Source organism: Bos indicus, chromosome 17 (assembly GCF_029378745.1).
Source record: "Bos indicus isolate NIAB-ARS_2022 breed Sahiwal x Tharparkar chromosome 17, NIAB-ARS_B.indTharparkar_mat_pri_1.0, whole genome shotgun sequence".
NCBI lineage: Eukaryota > Metazoa > Chordata > Mammalia > Artiodactyla > Bovidae > Bos > Bos indicus.
The window spans coordinates 4,006,305-4,026,192 of NC_091776.1; the positions used below are offsets into that span (position 1 = coordinate 4,006,305).

The following is a 19,888-nucleotide window of genomic DNA, read 5'->3' on the forward strand; positions in this document are numbered from 1 at the left end:
GTTTTCAAAGTTTATACATGCAATCAGGTAATTCCAACATCAGGTGAATCTCTAAAATCACTGACAAGCAAATACACACTGGCCTGGTGACCACGCACCAGCTCTGTGACCTGCTCAGAGCTCGTCTGTGGACTCGGCCTGCTCGCTCGGAGGGAACCCTGACACACTTACCAGCACGTCCCTGTTGCTGCCGCCCCCCGGGACTGGCCTGATGGAGACGAGGGAACATGCCTGCCACGTGTCAGCAGAACAGTGCTGGGCTCTGCTCCACCCCGCAGCCGTGCCCACCAGGACCGGTGTGTCCAGGCAAGTGACTGGCAGTGAGGTTCCCAAAACCGGAGGCTTGTTTCAACAAAATCTCCCCACCTGAGCCGTGGGCCAATTATGACAGCATACCTGGGAATGCTACCCGATCAAGGTGGCTTTTTGCAAGCTCCCGGGGAGCCGATGCTCATGGAGGTGGACCCACCACAGCCCCTTCTTTCCCCACTCTTACCTTCTTAGATGCCGTCCTGGTTCCGATGTGAATATCTGGCATGTCGACGCATTTCTGGAGTCATGAGGCTTTGTTTCTATCACCGATTTGTGAAGGGTTAAAAAAACAGAGCACCCAGATTTCATAAAAAAATTTATTTTCATATAAAAGTGCCAAAATATCCACCAACGTCAATCTATCTCAACACCAGTTTACGCTAGTCACCCAAACACAAGCCTCTTTATTCACATTGTTTAGACTCGAATCCTTTTCATACGTTCCCACAGTAGCTCGAGTCTCTCGACAGTGGGAAGTTTGCATTCCTGTTCGCTGTGCTAGTCCATATGTCCAGGTCCATGTAGGCACGGAACGGGTTAAACCCGGGGTAATACTCCTTGCACATGACTGCCTGGTTCTCCATGTGAGCCGAGTGTTCCGTGGTGGGGTTGATGGCGCAGCAATTCTCATACACGTCGCTTTGCGGGGCCCAGATGGAACCAAAAAGTCCAGACATTGGAGACAAGCTTCGGGTGCTTGTGAGGTAGGGCTGAGGCATGCACGAGGAGGGGGGAGAAAGGAAACATGTAAAGAAATAAAGAAGCCTTAGAAAGCAATGTCAAGGCTGACTGCATCCTCGGGGCTGCCGCAGTGGAATGGACCCCGGCCGCCTGGATGCCACCACACTATCCTCAACCACCTTGGTGTCTCTAACTCCTTTACTCAAACAGAAGGTCATGAAATTCCCATCCAACTAGATAAGCTCATTTCAGGTCGAATGCCCTCTATCTGTAAAAACGCGGTGGAGCAGGTATGACCGGGGGGAAGCCCTCCAGACCCATGGGTGACCCTGCCTGACCTTCCTGGAAGGTTCATCTCCTCTCCTCCCACAGGCGGAAGGTCAGCGGGGCCACAGGAGCCCACCTGCCTCCCGTAGGGCTTCCTGGCCCAGGTGCAGCGTCACTGACAACCCTCTCTCCTTGATGCGGTTTAGGGCATCCTGACTGCCAACGTCTGCAGGCCCCCGTCCATCCGCCCACCTGGGAGGCTCCTGCAGAGAGGAGCTAGCGACCCAGGGGAGCAAACTAGGCTCCGGCGCATCTGCACCCAACCCTAACCCAGGATGACGGGGGCGGCGGAAGAACCCAGGGCACAGCAGGGCAGGCGGCACTGACCGGAGAGCTGATGAGACTGGCGTGTCCCCAGGCGGTCGGCACGCTGGGGGGGCTGCCCCAGGCAGACGGGGAGCTGTGGTCAATGAAGTCCGTCTGAACCTCAGCAGGACAGGGGAAGCCGCTGGGGTAGTTCATGCCTTCTGCAAAGAGCGGAGACATCAGCAGAGCAGAACACGGTTCAGGAGAGAATGGAATTCTCACCCTCAGGCAATAAGCTTTCAAGGACTTACTGTGTTGACAAGTTAAAGACAGACATAAAATAATTACTCCATGAAACACAGCACCTGGTAAGCCCTCAGTGAGGAAGTTCTTCCTCTGGGCTTCATTTTCTGTGTGTGATAATCTGGGGGAACTCTGTAATATACAGAGTACGCTGTAATAGTGCTATGCTTTATAGTAGTAAATACTACTGTACACTTAGAGTGTCATGGTTCTTTCTAGTCCTTAAACTTTTCTTTTATTGCCTGTCATGCCAACGTTGGCCATCTGCACATACACCACATGCACTGATAAAGGCAGGAGGAGACCAGGCATTTCTCAGACGGCAGTAAGAAGGCATAAACACAGCCTCACGCACAGGAAGACAGCGACCACAGCACCCCCTTGTGGTTGCCATGGAGCACTGCATGCATCAGAACCCAGATCCGCACAAGCATCTGCACATCAACACACTTGAGCACAAGCATCTGCGATTCATCAGTTTCCCCTCCGTGCGCTTTCCCTTCCTTCTGCAGCGCTATCCAGGGGTGTAAGAGTCAGAACATGCTGAGGAACAAGCACGTGAATCATTCTACCTCTCTTGGGACTTGTCTGCCTGAAAAGAGTAACTAACAGGGAAAGACCCAGCCCCCCAACAGATAGTGCCCATTCAGGTTCACGTAGGTCCAAAAGGCCCTGTTCCACCGAATCTGAAGGACTAAATAGAGCAGGGTTATTTGTACATGTCCCCAGACCCCTGGGTCTAGCAGGCTTTTTGAGGCCATATAACATTACAAAGGCAAGCGTGCGGCACCCACATGAAGGCTCGGCGGACAGCTGGAAGATGACTCGCAAAGGCACTTTCTCTGCAGCTAGCGCCCTAAGTTGGAGAAGGCAACGGCACCCCACTCCAGTACTCCTGCCTGGAAAATCCCATGGATGGAGGAGCCTGGTAGGCTGCAATCCATGGGGTCGCTGAGGCTCGGACACGACTGAGCGACTTCACTTTCACTTTTCACTTTCATACACTGGAGAAGGAAATGGCAACCCACTCCAGTGTTCTTGCCTGGAGAATCCCAGGGACGGGGGAGCCTGGTGGGCTGCCGTCTATGGGGTCACACAGAGTCAGACACGACTGAAGTGACTTAGCAGCAGCAGCAGCAGCGCCCTAAGTACACACACCCTTTCGGCTTTGACTTTCTGAGAATAAAAGGATGTCACTGGGACTGTCCAAGCAGCTTTACCTTCTGGAAAGGCATTGTAGTCGTTCAGTTCCAGGGGGCAGTACACACTGGGAAACTGGCCTTCACACGTGGCGTTCCAATCAATGAAACTGCTATAGAAAACAAGGGGTCTAGTTTCAGAAACAGGATGTCGACAGACCAAGGAAAGAAAGAGGAAAAGGATCTTACTGTCCAGCATCCTCATCACTGCGAGTTCTTCAGTTTGGGAAAATAAAAGAAGAACTTTATCGTCACAGGATCAAAGACCAACTCCAGGCTCACCACCAACAATACAGTGCGGCAGGAGGGACGGCTGGGACCGGACACCCCCCCTCCCTTCTCTTACTGGATTACAGCTGCTTTACGTCATGTGAGTTTCTGCTGTGCGATGACGTGAACCTCCGTGCACATACACGTACCCCCTCCCTCGGGGGCCTCCCCCGACGCCCCAGCCCACCCTCTAGGTCACCACAGAGCACCGAGCTGAGCTACCACGGCTACACAACAGGGTCTTTCTACCTATTTTTTCATGGTAGTGTATATACGTCAGGGCTACGCTCTTACCTCGTCCCCCCCTCCTTCCCTTGCTGAGTCCACAGGTCTGCTCTCTACATCTGTGTCTCTAGTCCTGCCCCGCAAATAGATTCATCTGTACTATTTTTCTAGATTCTATATATATGCGTTAATATATATGTTTTTCTCTGACCTGCTTCACTCTGTATGACAGACTCTAGGTCCATCAAGGGGACGTAATTAATGTACAGCATAGCGAACACAGTCAGTAATGCTGTAGCACTCTGGTGAGAGAGACAGAGGTAAGTCTTTATGTGATGATGATCATTTTGTAACTATAAAAATATCAAATCACCATGCTGTACACATTGATTATAATTCCAAAGAAAGTCAGAGGTAGAGTTTGAGCTCTTGAGTCCAGTGAGTATTTGGGTGAAAGGGGAGCAGGGGAGCTCTTTTCAAATGAAGCAAAACAAATAAATTCTGCATGGATAGGGGAATGGATCAAAACCTGGCTTTCAGTTTGCCAGAGAAGTACTTCCACTCAGACTGCAAAAACTTCTCACCCCTAGTTAGGTGTACAGCCATGTAAGCAGGACTAATATTTGAAAGAAAACTGCTCTCCCTTCTAACTAATAGCTATCATATTCTGAAAAAAACAAAAAAACAAAAAAAAACCCCAGCCAGGTTTGTGAAGTGAAACCAGAGGCAGGATCCACGGCTGTGGCTCTGTCTGCAGCAGGAGAGCCGGATGCCGCTGGGGGTTAGGGCACCCACTCTGGGACTCTCTCACACCCGCGCTAACGACCACCTCCGCTGGCCAGGCCAGCACTCAGCTCCCGTGAACCGCGCCATACAGAATGGGATTCTCGGTAGATGCTTTGATCCCAATTGCAATCTGGATCTTCATTACAGAACAAGAAAGTAACAACTTTGTAATAAGCTGGAGCCCCTAAAAAACCTCAAATGGATTCTGATAAAACACAGATATTAACATTTTCTCAAGTGTTCATCATCAAATGATAAATCCAATGGTAAGTCTAAGACGCGGCCATTGTGTAACTATTTTTCAATACGCAAACTATTCGATCTTAAAAAGCTTTAAATGTGTTCAAGATTAATGCTGTGGAAAACAGAAATTCCTGTTCCGTTAGCGAGGAGGAATTATGACGGGCTGTTTTTGTTTTTTCAGTTGTTCCTTTCATCTGTTCCATTTAAAAAGGAAAGCACTGATGTGGTTACTGGCTTCCTTCCGGGCTTCCCTCAATTTCTGGCTTACAATTTCTCAGACATCGCAACTCAAGTCCGAAAGGCAGATGGCAACACCCCGCCGAGAGGCTGCGGAGGCAGCCGGGTCAGACTGCGGCGAGGACAGGCTCCCAGCCCCGCCCTGGGCGGGAGAAGGTACCTGCTGGGCACCCAGGCTGCCGTGAGGACCGGCTCCCAGCCCCGCACGCGGGGCCCCCAGGCCGCGGGAGCACGTACCTGCTGGGCACGGCGGCGGGCGGGGGCAGCGCGGCCGGCCCGCCGCTCTCCAGGGCGCAGCCGAAGCCGCCGGTCACACACACGGGCTGCGCGGGCCACAGGTCCCCTGGAGCACAGAGACCTGTGGGAGAGAGCAGCCCTCTCAGCCCCGCTTCCCGCAGGGCACGCACCTCCTCGCCCCCAGACAGCACCCCCACGTCCCCCACGGGCCTGCCACGCCCAGCACCGCGGATAACGAGGTCACGGGAGTGACTCCTCAGCATGGAGGGCCTGCTTCCTGCAAAGCCCCGTCAGGGTTCCAGGACACGGCCATGAACAGGCTGACGTTCAGGTGAGCAGAGACACAACAGGCAGGAAGAAGCTGGGGCAATGGCGCCGTGACAAGAGACACATAATTCTGTGGCAGAGGAGGGGCGGCGGCCTCGGCCCCAGGAGGCTCAGGGCGCGGGGGCGGGGTGGACATGAGTGAGCCCCGCTTTCCAGAGCCGCCCCCACGCCTTCCTGGGAGGTACCTATCCCGGCTCCCCCGTGCTGTGGAAGGCCTGCTTGCGGGGTCAGCCGACACCCCCCACGCGGTTCTGAACCGTCTCCTAAAGCTGCCCCAGGTACCCAGGCCTCTGCTCCTCCCAGCCAGCACCTGCCAGGACTTACACGGGCCTCCACCTTCACCACCACAGCTGCTGCCCAGCCATCTGTGGGATGCACGGAGAGCTGGACGGACAGACACACGCCACTGGTTGGTGGCAGAGATTAGAGACAAGCTGGCCATCTGCACACAGGCCGGGCCTCCACAAGGAAAGACTAGACTCAGCTGTTGGAAATGCACTCGGGACTGAAAGATTCACCAGCCAGCCGGCCACACGGGGGCACTGCCTGCCTGTGCTCCTAGAGGAGGCGGGGGCACTGCCTGCCTGTGCTCCTAGAGGAGGCGGGTCCACCGTGGGGGCCCAGCGTGTGGACACAACACTCACTTTGCAGGCATCCTATGAGCCCTCGGGGAGCTGGTGGTAATCACCCGCCTGCAGACCTGGAGACGTGCAGCTCAAGATGGTCCCAGTGACCCTCCAGCATTTAAAGAAACACCACTGGAGACGACGTAGCTACCACAGCAGTGGGGGTCCCTCAAAGATGAGGCCTGCCTCCTAGGACCACCCTGGTGCTTTAGGGCTGGCTCAGCGGCTGGGCCCAGACCCTGTGCTCAGTCCTGAAGGGCAATGCATCCTGTCCCGAGTCCTGGTGAGAGCCGCTGGAACCAGAGGCTGGATGAGCTGATGAAGAGATCTGGTTCCCGTTCTGTCAGTCAAATTCACCAAGAACTGCTTCTAGAGTCACATGCTCACGAGCAAACGAACCAGCGGCCAGGACCACACAGAGACGAGGTGCGTGCATGCTGCTGTGAGACCGTCTCTGGGGGTCTCAGGCGTCTCCACGCCCCCGAGAGGGTGCTCTGGCCGCCCACATTCTGACCTGTCTTTCCAAGGACAGCCACTGAACAAGGTCTCAGGAGATGTGGGGAAGGTCTCAAGTGTAGAGCAAGGGGCAAGTCTGCTTTGTCCAAAGTGATAAAGACGTCATCTCCTACCTATTATTAAAAACCAAAACACGTAGGTTTCCTAAGCGTGGGGCTCCCTTCCTGTAACGCGACCACAGAGCACTGCAGGTGCAGGTGGGCCCTGGGTGCCCCCCACATCACCCCTCAAAGTCTGAGGACCTGCAGAAGTGTGCTTATGAGGCTCTCAGGCTGCTCGTTGTGCTAAGCATCCTGTGCCTCTGACCCAAGCCTCCTGTCCTCTGGTAGCGTCCAGAGAATCACGGCAGGCAGGCCTGAGCTCAGGTGAGCACTGCAGACCCCTCACCGCTCTCCACAGTGACGCGATCCGATTCAGACCCAACACCACCCTCTGGCTGCAGTACTAACAACAGACGGTGAGGTGGCAACACATGTTGACTAGGCTCACTGTGGCGACTGTTTTGTAAAATGTACATATATTGAAACCTGGAGGCGGGCACAGCAACCCACTCCACTATTCTTGCCTGGAGAATCCCATGGACATGACTGAAGTGACTTAGCATGCGTGCACACACATACATTGAATCACTGTATTACTTATATGCCAGAAACTAATAAAATGCATGTATCAGTTGTACCTCAAAAGAAAAAACAAAAGATGAGACAGTGAGGGGAGGTGAGAGCAGAAGCAGAGACTTGTCAGGAGATTGTGGTGATACCCCACGTGAGAAATAACGGTGGCTGAGAGGAGATGTGCTCAGACTCTGGGTCTATGTGAAAGGCAGAGGCTGAGAGGTCAAGGATGAGCCCCAGACCTCTGCCTGAGCAACAAGAAAGTGCGAGTGGGAGGCTGTGTGAGGAGCAGGCTGAGGAGGGAAGTGTTCAGTCTGGGACGCCCACAAAGCCCCAAGGACAGACGGCAGACGGCAGCTGGTGGTGCAGGGTCCAGGCCGACCGAGCAGAGGTGGGGCCATCAGGGGGCTGGAGGGGGACAGCCCCCCAGGGGAGCATGACCCAGACGAACAGGAGAGCTGGGGGAGTGGAGGGGGACTGCACCAGGACCCCCAGGTCACAGCCTGAGCAGAAGGGGCAGGGTGGGCGTGGAGACTGAGGACAGAGTGGGGCTCACAGACACAGAGGCAGCGGGGCCCCAGACACACAGGCATCACCGCACAGCCAGCCCCGCAGCCTCAAGGCGGACGGGAGGCTTGTCAACAGGCAGATGCTGCTCTAAGCGGCTCTGCAGAGACTGCCAGGCCCGGGAGGCCAAGGGAGAGAGGCTGCTGCTGCACTCAGGCCAGGCTGGCAGGGAGGCTCCCAGTGCTTCTGCTGTGCAGAGGGGGCAGCCCACTTGGAGAGAGCCCGGCAGCGGCACTGTGACACATGGGCTGCAGCAGAGGGTGGAGGACAGGGCGGGCAGAGCTTCTGAAGGCCTCTACCAGCTCCTCTCTGCCCCAGGCAAACAGGAGGCCTCGGCAGAGAAGACAGGGCAGAGCGCTGAGTGTGGGAGTGGGGAGGGTGGGGTCCACAGCGGGCCGACCAGTCATGTGCGCTGTTCTCCACTCTCTCAGCCACAGGCAAAGGAGCCGGAAAACCTGGGCAAAAGCATGCCTGTGGCTGTGGAGGTGCGTGCAGTACAGGGGAGAAGGCTCAGCAGGGATGTGATAGCGGGGCAGAGGGCAGAGGCTGGCATGGGGGCTGAGGGGTGGGGCGGAAGAAGAGGCTTGAGATAGGCCCTGCGGACAAGGACTATGAATAAGGGCAGTTTCTGCAGAAACTAAAGGGCCTAAATAGGGATTTTAACAGGTCACCAAAAAGTAAAGTAAGCAAACTTAATTCAACATTCAAAAAACTAAGATCATGGCACCTGGTCCCATCACTTCATGGCAAACAGATGGGGGAAAAATGGAAACAGTGACAGGTTTTATTTTTTTGGGCTCCGAAGTCACTGAAGATGATGACTGCAGCCATGAAATTAAAAGATGCTTGCTCCTTGGAAGAAAAGCTATGACAAACCTAGACAGCATATTAAAAAGCAGACACATTACTTTGCCGACAAAGGTCTGTGTAGTCAAAGCTGTGGTTTTTCCAGTAGTCGTGTACGAATGTGAGAGTTGGACCACAGAGAAGGCTGAGTTGAAGAATTGATGCTTTCAAACTGTGGTGCTGGAGAAGACTCTTGAGAGTAGTAAGAGACTCTTGAGAGAAAGGAGATCAAACCAGTCAATCCTAAAGGAAATCAACCCTAAATATTTACTGGAAGGACTGATGCTGAAGCTGAAGCTCCAATACTTTGGCCACCTGATGCAAAGAACTGACTCAATGGAAAAGACCCTGATGCTGGGAAAGATTGAAGGCAGGAGAAGGGGATGACAGAGGATGAGATGGTTGGGTGGCATCACCGACTCAATGGACATGAGTTTGAGTAAGCTCCAGGAGATGGTGATGGACAGGGAGGCCTGGCGTGCTGCAGTCCATGGGGTCACAAAGAGTCAGACACGACTGAGCAACTAAACAACAAAAGTAAACTGCAGACTGTTAACAAAGACGAGGCAAAAACGCACTTGAAACACATACGCACAACAGGCAGATGAGAAAAGATTCTCCAACTGACAGAAACACACAGGAGAAAGTGGGAGGCGTGCCTGCTTTGACGCAGGCTTTCTTCTTCCTCATCATGAGCTAAATCTCTCTCCCCTCTATCACCTCAAAGAAAAAACCTTTCTAAATCTTGTCTCAGAGAACTACTGAATTTAACAGTATTTTTTTCATAGAAAACACTTATTTTTATTGGACTCACAAATAACTTATTTCTGGTGATAATCGGACAGCCTCACGGAGCCTCCTCCTGCGTTCCAAGTTAACGCGCTCCACTGTGCCGAGCAGCCTTTACCTTACACCAGGGACATGAGCAAAAGCAAGAGGTAGATGGTGCCCCTGAGGGTGACCAGCAGGCGTAGCCTGCGCCTGGCGAGGCAGGACGGAGGCCCAAGGAAAAAACAGGAGACGTGAGACAAGGGCACGAGAAGGGATGGGAAGGAGAGGGGAGGAGGAGGAGAGGGGAGGCCTCCGGGACAGACCCTGGGCGGAGCGGCTTTCCTTCCCACCAGCCCCAGGTCCACGCCCCGGCCACTGTCCCCACCCGTCCCCACTGTCCCTGCTCAGAGGGGCCGTGGAGCTCAGCATGTGGCCTCGGCTCATGCAGGGAAAGACATGGGTGTGGTCGACGTGGCTAATGGAGGCACTGGACACTTGGTCTGCTCCCTGCTTTTCCGCCCTCTCAGATGAGAAGAGGAACTAAAGGCAGCGGCAGACCCCGTTGAGGGGCTCCCACCCCCGCTCTGGGGCCACAGGCCACCCGCGCCTTCCCTTCCAGGAAGGAGGTCAGGGTCCTAGCAGAAGGGGCCCCAGGAACACCAGGGTGGAGGGCAGGGATGCTCAGGAGCTCAAGGTGGGGGCCTCGTCCGGCCTCACCCCCAGGCCGGCTCCGTCCGCCCTCAAACTCCCTGGCCAGCAGGGTGGCGTGGACACCTGAGCAGGAGCAGGAGCCATGGGCCTCACCTTGCTCTTCAGCAGCAGCAGGCCCAGCAGGGAGGCTGGGGCAGGGAGCATCTGCAGGCGCGGGGAGGCCGCTCACATCGCTGAGGGAGAGCAAGGAGAAGAGGAGCCGCTGAGTGTCTGCAAACAAGTCTGACTGGGGCTTGACATAAATCCTTCCCCACACCAAAACAGATAGATACTACAGACGTGAAGGCATACACCGAAAAAGGGCTGAAGAATATTAGATTCCTAAGACCCAGCCAAGTCTTGTTTTAATAAACAGCACCTGCACAACTTTAACTAAAGTAGCTCAGACGCTCTGCAGTTCCCACTCGGCCTCCCTGCAGTTCCCACTCGGCCTCCCTGCAGCGGGCAGCAACCTTCCACCCCGTGTTCATTCTCTACCCCAAAGAGAAAGAGCTCGCGCAGAGCTTTCCTCATCCAATTTCATTTTTGTGACATCCCCCTGTCCCGTGGCACCTAAAACCTATCTGCCCCCTCACTCTGAAACTCAATCCAGCTTACATACCCTACCCACCTCACCCCGCTCAGTAAATGGGCTTGTTTATGTTGTCTGAGGCTGTGGAAATCATCACACAGTGAAGCTGTAAACATGTGATGGTCTACTAGGTCCTTTCACATTTCTAAGAACCATCAATGCTGTTTTATTTCAAGTCCCAGCAGAGTACCTGGCTCCCATTCTTATTATAACTACTGTTCTTTCTACTTTCAGGACATAGAATTTTTCTAACACAGCTGTATCACTGAAAGGACCAGGGATACCAGAGATGCTCCTGCACGAATGTGTTATCTTGGAAGGAATGTATGTTTTAAATTATTAATAAAACCAATTCTACTCTCATATCATTAAAAGGTTTTCCTATTTTTAGCCTGCAGAACTGAAAACAAAGAAGAAACACACAAAATAAAAAAAAACCAAAAAAGCGGTACTTGAAACATATTTATAAAAGCTGGAAAACCAAACACTTACGTGGGATTGCAGATGTTACGAGAAAGATTCAAGGAGATGGGAGCTTCAGAAGAAAAGTCATTTTGTGAAACACTGTCTCCTGCATAAAAACAAAAAGATGATCAGAACTTTTTATAAGCATAATTCAACTGTATCTGTTCTGCATTTAAGATGCAGATTGCTAACATCATTGACCTCCTTGAGTGACTTGTTTTTCACTATTCACACATTCAGTACTTTTTTAATTAAAAAACCTTTAATGTATAAATATATATAAAATTGGGATCATACTTTAAAAACACTTTCTGCTTTTGGTCTTCTACATGATTATTATATTGGGGACATTTTCCTGATATTTATTATGCAATCTCCAAACACAAGGAGACTGCACCTAATGCCCTGCGTCACAGGAAGGCATCAATCACCGTTCTCTCTTTCTTACTGTGGGCCGCATCCCACAGGCAAGAGCTGCTCTTCTGTTCTTGTTCATGTTAAGCACCAATTTAAAAACACCCCACTAACATCAACAGCCAAACTGCCTTCAATGGCCAAGAACACCAAGCCCACCACAAACAAAATACTGCAATCCGCCCTGCACCCAGGCTGCACGCGCTCCCCATGCGGGTGGCGTCGTGCCTGCTCAGGAGGGGACTGGAGAACAGCTGACGACTTATGTGTAAGGCACGGGACAGTCACAGAGAGATGTCTGCTGTATGCAGGTGGACTGAAATTTTATGGGGGGGTCACTAGGCAAGCAGCGCCTAAAAAGATGCCTGCAGGAGAAGCCAAAAACGAGAAAAAGGCTGAGAAGAAAGACGGAAATCACAAGTGGGTGGCTGTCTCGGTTTTTATGGGATCAGGGTCCTGGTCCCCAAGACAAGAGCTTCTGTTTAGGTATCACTGTCGGCAGGAGAGAGCGCAGAGGTCTCTGTGAGGAGCAGGAGGCTGGGAAAGGGGCTGGGCTCTGGGGAAGCCATGGGTTTCTGGGTGTCCAACAAGCCATGTGACCTCTCCAGGCCAGACACTTCGGGGCCAGGGAGCCAGCCCCCACTCGTGACCACGCACACACACAGTGAGTGCCCCCAGGATGAACCCCTGTCTCCCTGCTTGTCCTGGTAAGAGCTCAGCCTGTGCCATGCTGACTGTAACAGTGGAAAGAAGTGGATTAAATCTTCACATAGACACAGAGCTAGAGCAAACCACACCAAGCGAGAAGCTAACAACACAGCATGCTCCCTGAAGCACGGTCTCCTTTACGTACGTTAAAGACGATTCTCTACTTTGTTGATGGATGTATGAATGTAAAATAAAGCACAGCGGACAGTGAGTCTCTCAAGGAGGGGGAAGCGGAACAGACTATGACATATTACTTTAAAAAAATGAGGGTAAATATGACAAAATTAAGAGTTATTCATTCTAGGTGATAAAAATATAGGTGCTTCGTTGACATTTCCTGTATCTGTAAATTTTTCAAAAATAAGGGAGGACCACTGTTCATAGCAACATTAGTAGAGTACTCAAACGATAGAAAAATCCAGGTGTCCATCAAGAGATGAACAGCCAGATAAACTGTGCTATGAAAACACAATGAATAGTAACTCAGCCTTAAAACGAAGGAAACCCTGGTCCATCACAATGGGGATGAACCCTGAAGACATCACACTAGATGAAATAAGCCAGTTACAGAAGGCCAGGTATGGTATGACTTGACTTACCAGATACTAGAGTATTCAAATTCACAGACAGAAAGCAGAGAAGTTCACAGGGTTGCAGGGCATGGGGAAGGGAGAGCTGTGGATTTATAGGTACCGAGTTTCTGCTTGGGAAGGGGAAAAGGTCTGAAAACGGATGGTGGCAATGACTGTACAATAATGCGAATGTATCTAATGCCCCTGAACCGCACACTTACAAATTGTTAAAATGGTAAATTTGGGGTTACATGTATTTTACCACAATAAAAACATGTACAAGTGAAAAAATAAACATGGAAGTTCTCTGAGCTGTTTTCAAGATACAAACTTAAAATAATGATAATAGAGGGAGGGAGGGAGGGAGGAAGAAAGCACAGGGCTTCCCTGGTGGCTCAGGGGTCAAGAATCCGCCTGCCAATGCAGGAGACACAGGTTCCATCCCGTCTCTGGGAAGATCGCACCTACCACAAGGCAATTAAGCCCGCCACAACTTCTGAGCCTGTGGTCTGGAGCCCAGCAGCCGCATCTACTGAAGCCCCGGCACTCTAGAGCCTGTGCTCTGCAGCGAGAGAAGACGCCAGGAAGAGGAGCCCGTGCGCTGCAGTTAGGGAGCACCCCCCACCGGCCCAACTACAGAAAAGCTTGTGCAGCGAGGAAGACCCAGCACAGCCAAAATAGGTGAAATAGATACAAACATTAAAACAAAAGCAGAGCAAAGCAAACACTGGACGCACAGCCTTCTGTGCCTGGGCGGGCCCTGCGCGGGGCGGGGGAGGCCCCTGGCGCAGCCGCGGACTTACCGGGCAGCAGGCAGCGCGGAGGGCCCACGGCCGGCTTCCTGTCCCCGTCCGAGCTGCTGGCGCTGCTCCAGCTGCCCCAACTGCCCCGGCTGGCACGCACGCTGCCTGAGGAGCTGCCACAGTCTGAGCCGGAGTCTGAGCAGGACTTCTCTGCGCCCTTCTTCCCCGGTTTCTGAAAGTAACCCTCTGCGGGAAGCGAGAGAGGAGCTGGGCCACTTCCAGAAGAGGAGAGTGCCCGGGTGGGGAGGAAGGCAGGGCTCGGCTTCAGGCCGCGCTCCCTCTGCCCCTCCGGCGGGAAGAAGACGCTCCCTGAGCCTGAGGACTGGCCTGAGCCAGCCGCTGCTGACCACGGGCCCCCACACTCCGCGGGCGATGCACGCCATCGGGGTGAGGCCGCCAGCAGCCGGGATGACGTCAGCCTAACAATAGTTCTGGGAACAGCAAGGATTTCTCTCCAGAAAATCAAGACTACTCTCCTTGGACTGGAGACATGGAGGTCATTTCTTCTATTCAAATGTCTAAATAAAACTGAATCATGTTGCTGTACATCTGAAACTTGACACAACATTGCAAATTGACTCTACTCTAATAAAAATATTTTTTAAAATGTTCATCTCGCATTTCAGAATATTATTTACGTGAAGGTGGGAAGAACCTCCAGGAAGACCACAAAGACCCAGGTCTGGGCAGACCCACGTGTGCAGGGCAGGAAGGCGAAGCCCATCAAGTCTGTGTTCTGGGTGCAGCCCGGTGGGCACATGGCTGGGAATGTGGGTGCTGGTAGGAGGATCGTGACTGCCCGCTCTACACCCCACCCCGGTGCTGCCACATCCACGGCTGTTCCTCTCCCGCTCTCTGCCCTCCCTAGATGGTCCCCGGCACCTCCACTGCCCACTCCTGGGGGCACTACCCACTCCTCTGCAGACGGCAGCCGGCTCTGCAGGAGGTGCCTGCCCCCTGGGGCAGGGGCAAGAGAACAGCCACTGTTCCCCCCTGGCTCTCCCCGGCTCCCCTCTATCCAAGGGGGTCCTGTCTCGAGCAAGCACCCACTCTTCCTCCGGCCGTCTACATGACACCATCGAAAATGGCCAGATTTCAGGGGTGTGGAGGTCAGAGGCGCAACGTGAGGGCTCGGGAGAGCCTCAGCCTCCTGTCCCATCCAACAGCTCTCCATTCAGGCATGACGACACTCTGCCTGGGAAGTGATAACCTCTCACCCCGGTACTTCCCCACGGAAACAAGCCCAGCAGAAGTGGGTTCGTAGCTCAAGGCGGTTCCGTACCTGCCTCTCCCTGCGTGGCAGGTAAGCTGCTTCCAGAGCTGGCACCTGCTTTGCATGCTTCCCCAGGGTTTTCCTGGATACGCCAGTTCCTTACGTTGATGTCACTGCTCAGCTCAGACCTTTCAAACTCACTGCACACCAGCTTTAACTCGCTCTGGTCGGAAGGCCTGGAAGAGCCACAGAAAATCCCGTCTGCACGGTATCCTGCACACACACATACCTGCTCTCCTTGAGACTGAGCAGAGGTGCGAGTATGAATCTGTGACAACTCAAGCTCTCTTCTCTCTGGGGGTGATGATGAGTAGGGCACAGAGATCAGGAAAGACAAGACTTTGCCATTTTAGAACCAGAACTAAGGTGGAGTTCATTTACTCGCTTTGCATTTTACAGTGAGCGGAGTGAAACTGCACAGGTTAAATGAGTCGTCCAAGGCCAACTGCTAAGTGGCAGGTGCAGGTCTAAAACCCACAACTCTCGGCGTTTCTTCCTCGGACTTGGTGTAAAACGACTCTGGGTGGATGATCCTGCTTCCTGGTGTCTGGGGGAAGGTCTCGGTGTTAACTGTTATCTTTTCTCATTCATTCATTTAGCAAACGTTTATGCAGTGACCACCACGAGTCACATATTGTTAGGAAAGGTGCAGTATCTATAAAGAAGAACATTTTTTCCCCAAGGAATTCACCGTCCAACACTTACATCTCTCTAACTAGACCATGAACTTGAAGAAAGACCTGAAATACAGGTCTTATAAATGGAGACACACAACTGTGCTGAGAACACTACAGGAAGGCCTAGGTGCTTATTTCACACAGTCTGACTTCTGCACCTCACGTCACGTACGACTGCAGGATCTGAGCGTGAGACGGAGTCGGTGGTCTCCCTGGTTTCTGAGCACTCAGGGCAAAGAGTAGAGACAGAAGCAGGAGCCACGGGAGCAGAACGGCCAAGAACCGTCAGCTACATAAGCATCACGTGCTCATCTGGTCACCTATAAGATACTTCACAGTTATTCTGTAATAACTTAAATTTGTTTCTTTCGCATGTCAGAAATCTGCTTTCAAAAATATATCTTAACATTCAATTGATGAAATTCTGCCCTCACCTTTTATCTTTCTGTGTGTCCATATCAAGCAAATACACCACTTTAAAGGAACCACATAAGTCCATCAACCTTTTATGAGAATATAAGGGATGACTTTCCTTTCTATAGGAGACCACATTGCAGCTTTCAAATAATGTAAGAATAATTACCCATGAAAATAGTATTTAACAATTTAATAGATCAATAATTACCCATCAATAATCTAACAGTGGGTATCTGTCTTTTTTTTCCTATTTGCATGCTGCTGATTGCAGGGCACAGAACCAGAGCCTAAAGGCCCCCGGGGGGGTGGGGAGCGGACGACCCTAGTGGCCCAGGGGCTAAGACTCCAAGCTCCCGAGGCAGGGGGTCCAGGTTCGGCCCCTAGTCAGGGAGCTAGGTCCCACATACTTCAACTAAAGATCTGTGTGCTGGAGCTAAGACCCAGCACAGCCAAATAAATAAGTAGCTTTAAAAAAAAGGCCCCCTGGGGTCATTCGGCCCTCCTCCCCGTAAAGCAGGACACACAGGGGCGGTGGAGGGGCAGGGGGTGGGCATGTCACAGGGCTGCATCCCAAGGATCCAAACAAAGGACAGATGCTGTGAGCAACATCTAGGTGCCCCCACCCGGGGGTCCTGGCCGCCAAAGGGGCTGTTCTGCCAGACTTCCCTTCCAACCATGAGAGCAACTACCACAGCAACATGGACTCTTCTCCACACAAATGTGGAGCTGCCAGAGAACAATGGGACAGACACACATGTAACCACCTAGCTGAGCTCACAAGAAAGAGGAACCTCAGAAGCCAGTGCCCAACAGAAGACAAGCCAGAGGGCGGAGGGCCAGCACAGGAGAGCAGGCTCTGAGGCCCACCCGGACAGGGGTCAGGGAGCCTGTCAGTGAAGGGCAGCTCAGCATGCGCCCTGGGGACCTGTGGAGGGCGGGGTCCGCGGGAGGGGCAGCGCGGGAGAGCAGGCTGAGGCCCACCCAGATAGGGGTCGGGGAGCCCGTCAGCGCAGGGCCGCTCAGCAGGCGCCCCAGGAACCTGCGGAGGGCGGGGTCCGCAGGAGGGCTCCACGTTGGGAGAGCAGACTCTGAGACCCACCCAGACGGGTCAGGGAGCCCGTCAGCGTGGGGCCGCTCAGCAGGCACCCCGGGGACCTGTGGAGGGCGGGAGGCGCTCCGCACATGGAGTCAGGATGGACACACTATTGATCTAGTGGGGAAAACCCTCGAGCTGTGGAATTGATGCAAAATTAGGTTGAGAGAGCCACTTGTGGAAACTCAGGCAAATGGGATTCTCACAAATCCTGGTGGAACCTTCACTGGCAGATAACCAAGGTTTACCAACAAAAGTGTCTAACTGCCTGGGGTCACATCTGGCTCTGGGTGCAGCCCAACCTCGTAGTGTCGGTACCTCACTTCCTGCAATGGAAGAACCTTTCTTCCGCAAGACGGAGCAGAAGATCCAGTGCCTGGGGCCATTCTCTTTCATTATCAGGACCCCAGGCACCCCAGACAGCTCAGGGTCAGGCCGGGAAGATAAGCCCAGGGCTTTCTCTACCACCTGCTCCCGTCACTTCACAGGCAGAAGAACAGAGGCCCTGGCGAGGTGGAATGGCAAGGTTTTCCCCTAAAACCTCCCATGGCTTTTTGCATTTTACCAAGTAAAATTTTAAAAATTTGTTCACTTTAAGGGGCTTTCAACAACAACAAAAGTAACCAGAAGATATGTTAATTTTAAGAATATTAATAACAATATATTTTCCTCTCAAAACACAAATATCTACACTCTCACATTATTGTATCCAACTCAACAAAAATAAGATTGAAATATAACAGCTAAATGTAAAATTACAAAGTAAATAATAGTTGAAAATTTAAAGGGATTGTAAAAATTACACACCTCAAGACCTGGGCAGCACCCCTTTTTTTGTTTTTTCTGCACATTCGATTTTTATTCCAATTTAAATTTTGTACATTTCCTTCTTTCTTCTCCTGAAGTGCCTTCTTCCTATAAGGATCTTCTTGCTAAAGAGGAAAAAAAGAAAATGTTAGTAAAGGCTTCACCTTTCTAATACACAGAAAAACCTCTGTGTGATTTTAACTTTTGAAGATTAACCCCATCTGAATTCAGAACATTCCAGAACTAGTGAACACCGAGGACATATATTTCTAAATCTCTAGTCTGTTTTCATTTCCTTTCTTTTTCTACCTCCTTCAACCTCTGCAAAAAGAAGAAAAAAAAAAAAACACAAACTGTTGCCTATAAAATTTCTCAGGGGCTAAAAAGGAAAAACATCTGTTAGCAATTTATGGTCAGCTTGCTGTTAACCTCAACAGCAATAAATCCTCCGACCTTCACCTGTTTATTTGGTATGTGCAATTCACATGAATTACTACTGAAGAAAAGTCATGTAAAAACTCAACTTAGAGGAGTAATTTGTGTATTTATGTTTTTATTTGTTTATAAATGAACTTTAGGAGAACAGCCAAAACTCCAGAGAATACTCCAAACTAGTTTAAGCTTTTCAAGTAAACAAAACCAAGAATATGCTTGATGTTTTTAAATGTGGTTCTAAAAAACTTAAATTTAGCATGAGACATACATATATTATATATCAATTTTTAAAATTTGGGTTTTTTCCTCTTTCAAATGTTGAAGGGCATGCATGCTCAGTCGTGTCCGACTCTGTGTGACCCTGTGGACTGCAGCCCACCAGGCTCCTCTGTCCATGGGATTCTCCAGACAAAAATACTGGAGTGAGCTGTCATTTCCTCCTCCAGGGGATCTTCTCGACCCAGGGATCAAACCCGTGTTTCCTGAGGCTCCGGCATTGGCAGGCGGATTCCTTACTACTGAGCCACCTGAGAAGTCCTTTAAATGTGAGGCATGGTCATATTTTTCTAACAGACCCAAGGGGAGGAGGGGTCCACTTGCCCTTTAAATAAGTAGCTCATCTCTTTAATGTCCTCTAAAACTTTTTTTCTTTCTTCTACCATGCTGCCCCTTTAAAGCAGAGGAAAAATAAAAGGTTTCAGATGCCTGCATGTTACATGTCTGGGGCAGTGAAAGCCTCATGTATCTATCAAAGAAATATGATAGATATCACTACCATAAACGAATACTAGAAACAAAATGATATTTTTAAACTGCGTATGTGGTTGGATTATTGTATTTTTGCTATCTTTAACCTTTACTTCCCCCCCCAAATAAGTATTAACTTTTTCCTGATTCTGAGAGTACTTTTAAAACATGGCAGCCAAACACACAAAGTCCTATCCTATAGGACTTAGTGCCGAAAAGTTTGAAACTAAATAGACACACTAAAGATGTGTGGTCAGAGAAGGTGCGATTTTAAACATCAAATACAAAACACTTTTATTTGAATATTGCTCTCTTTGCAACTTGTGGTCAGGTAGGGGAAAAGCAGGCTCCTCCCCACCTCACTCTCCCCCTACCCCACCACAAGTTGGAAATACACAACACAGCGGGGATCTGAGCCTTTCTGTCCCAGGGTCACCCACAAGTGAAGGGCCAGCTTCTAATGGAGCCAGAAGGGCGAGCTGGGCCAGAGCCGCTCTGCTCCGTGGCCGCCTTCTCCATGCAACCTGGGGAGCGGCGAGGTGGCTCACAAGAGGGGAGCGCCGGAGGGCTACCCCAGAGGGAGGGCTGCCTGTGGGCTTCAGGAGAGTGAGCCTCAGGAGAGTGGGGGACATGCTGGTCAAGGCGTCCGCAGCAAACACAGGAGCGGCAGGGGAGAGGGTGCGTGTGTGTCTGTCTGTGTGTCTGTGTGTGTCAAAGAGAAGCATCAGGTGGTGCAGAAGCAGGTGGCCAGGATTAGCTAGGGGAGGACAGGCCAGCAGTTGAGGCCGCAGGTGGAGCTGAGGGGAACCGAAGCTACAGACTGTCGGGAAGCGGGAGGAAGACAGGGACAGCGGGTCTCTGG

General features: G+C 51.7%; 1 protein-coding gene across 5 annotated transcripts in view; it reads right to left on the reverse strand.

Annotated features, from left to right (window-relative positions):
- Positions 1-615: 615 nt before the first annotated feature.
- The window catches only part of TMEM131L (transmembrane 131 like), a 175,811-nt gene continuing 156,538 nt past the window's right edge, over positions 616-19,888 (reverse strand). The window contains exons 27-35 of one of the 5 annotated variants that reach the window (XM_070770100.1): positions 17,845-17,969; positions 14,860-15,026; positions 13,578-13,763; positions 11,108-11,186; positions 10,138-10,217; positions 5,067-5,187; positions 3,090-3,178; positions 1,648-1,787; positions 616-1,022 (exon numbers count right to left, since the gene is read on the reverse strand). In XM_070770100.1, coding sequence (XP_070626201.1) covers positions 747-1,022; positions 1,648-1,787; positions 3,090-3,178; positions 5,067-5,187; positions 10,138-10,217; positions 11,108-11,186; positions 13,578-13,763; positions 14,860-15,026; positions 17,845-17,969 — 1,263 coding nt within the window. In that variant the 3' untranslated portion in view covers positions 616-746. Of the gene's footprint in view, positions 1,023-1,647; positions 1,877-3,089; positions 3,182-5,066; positions 5,188-6,527; positions 6,649-10,137; positions 10,218-11,107; positions 11,187-13,577; positions 13,764-14,859; positions 15,027-17,844; positions 17,970-19,888 lie in introns of those variants that run through there. The other 4 variants (XM_070770099.1, XM_070770102.1, XM_070770101.1 and 1 more) reach the window with 4 other exon arrangements.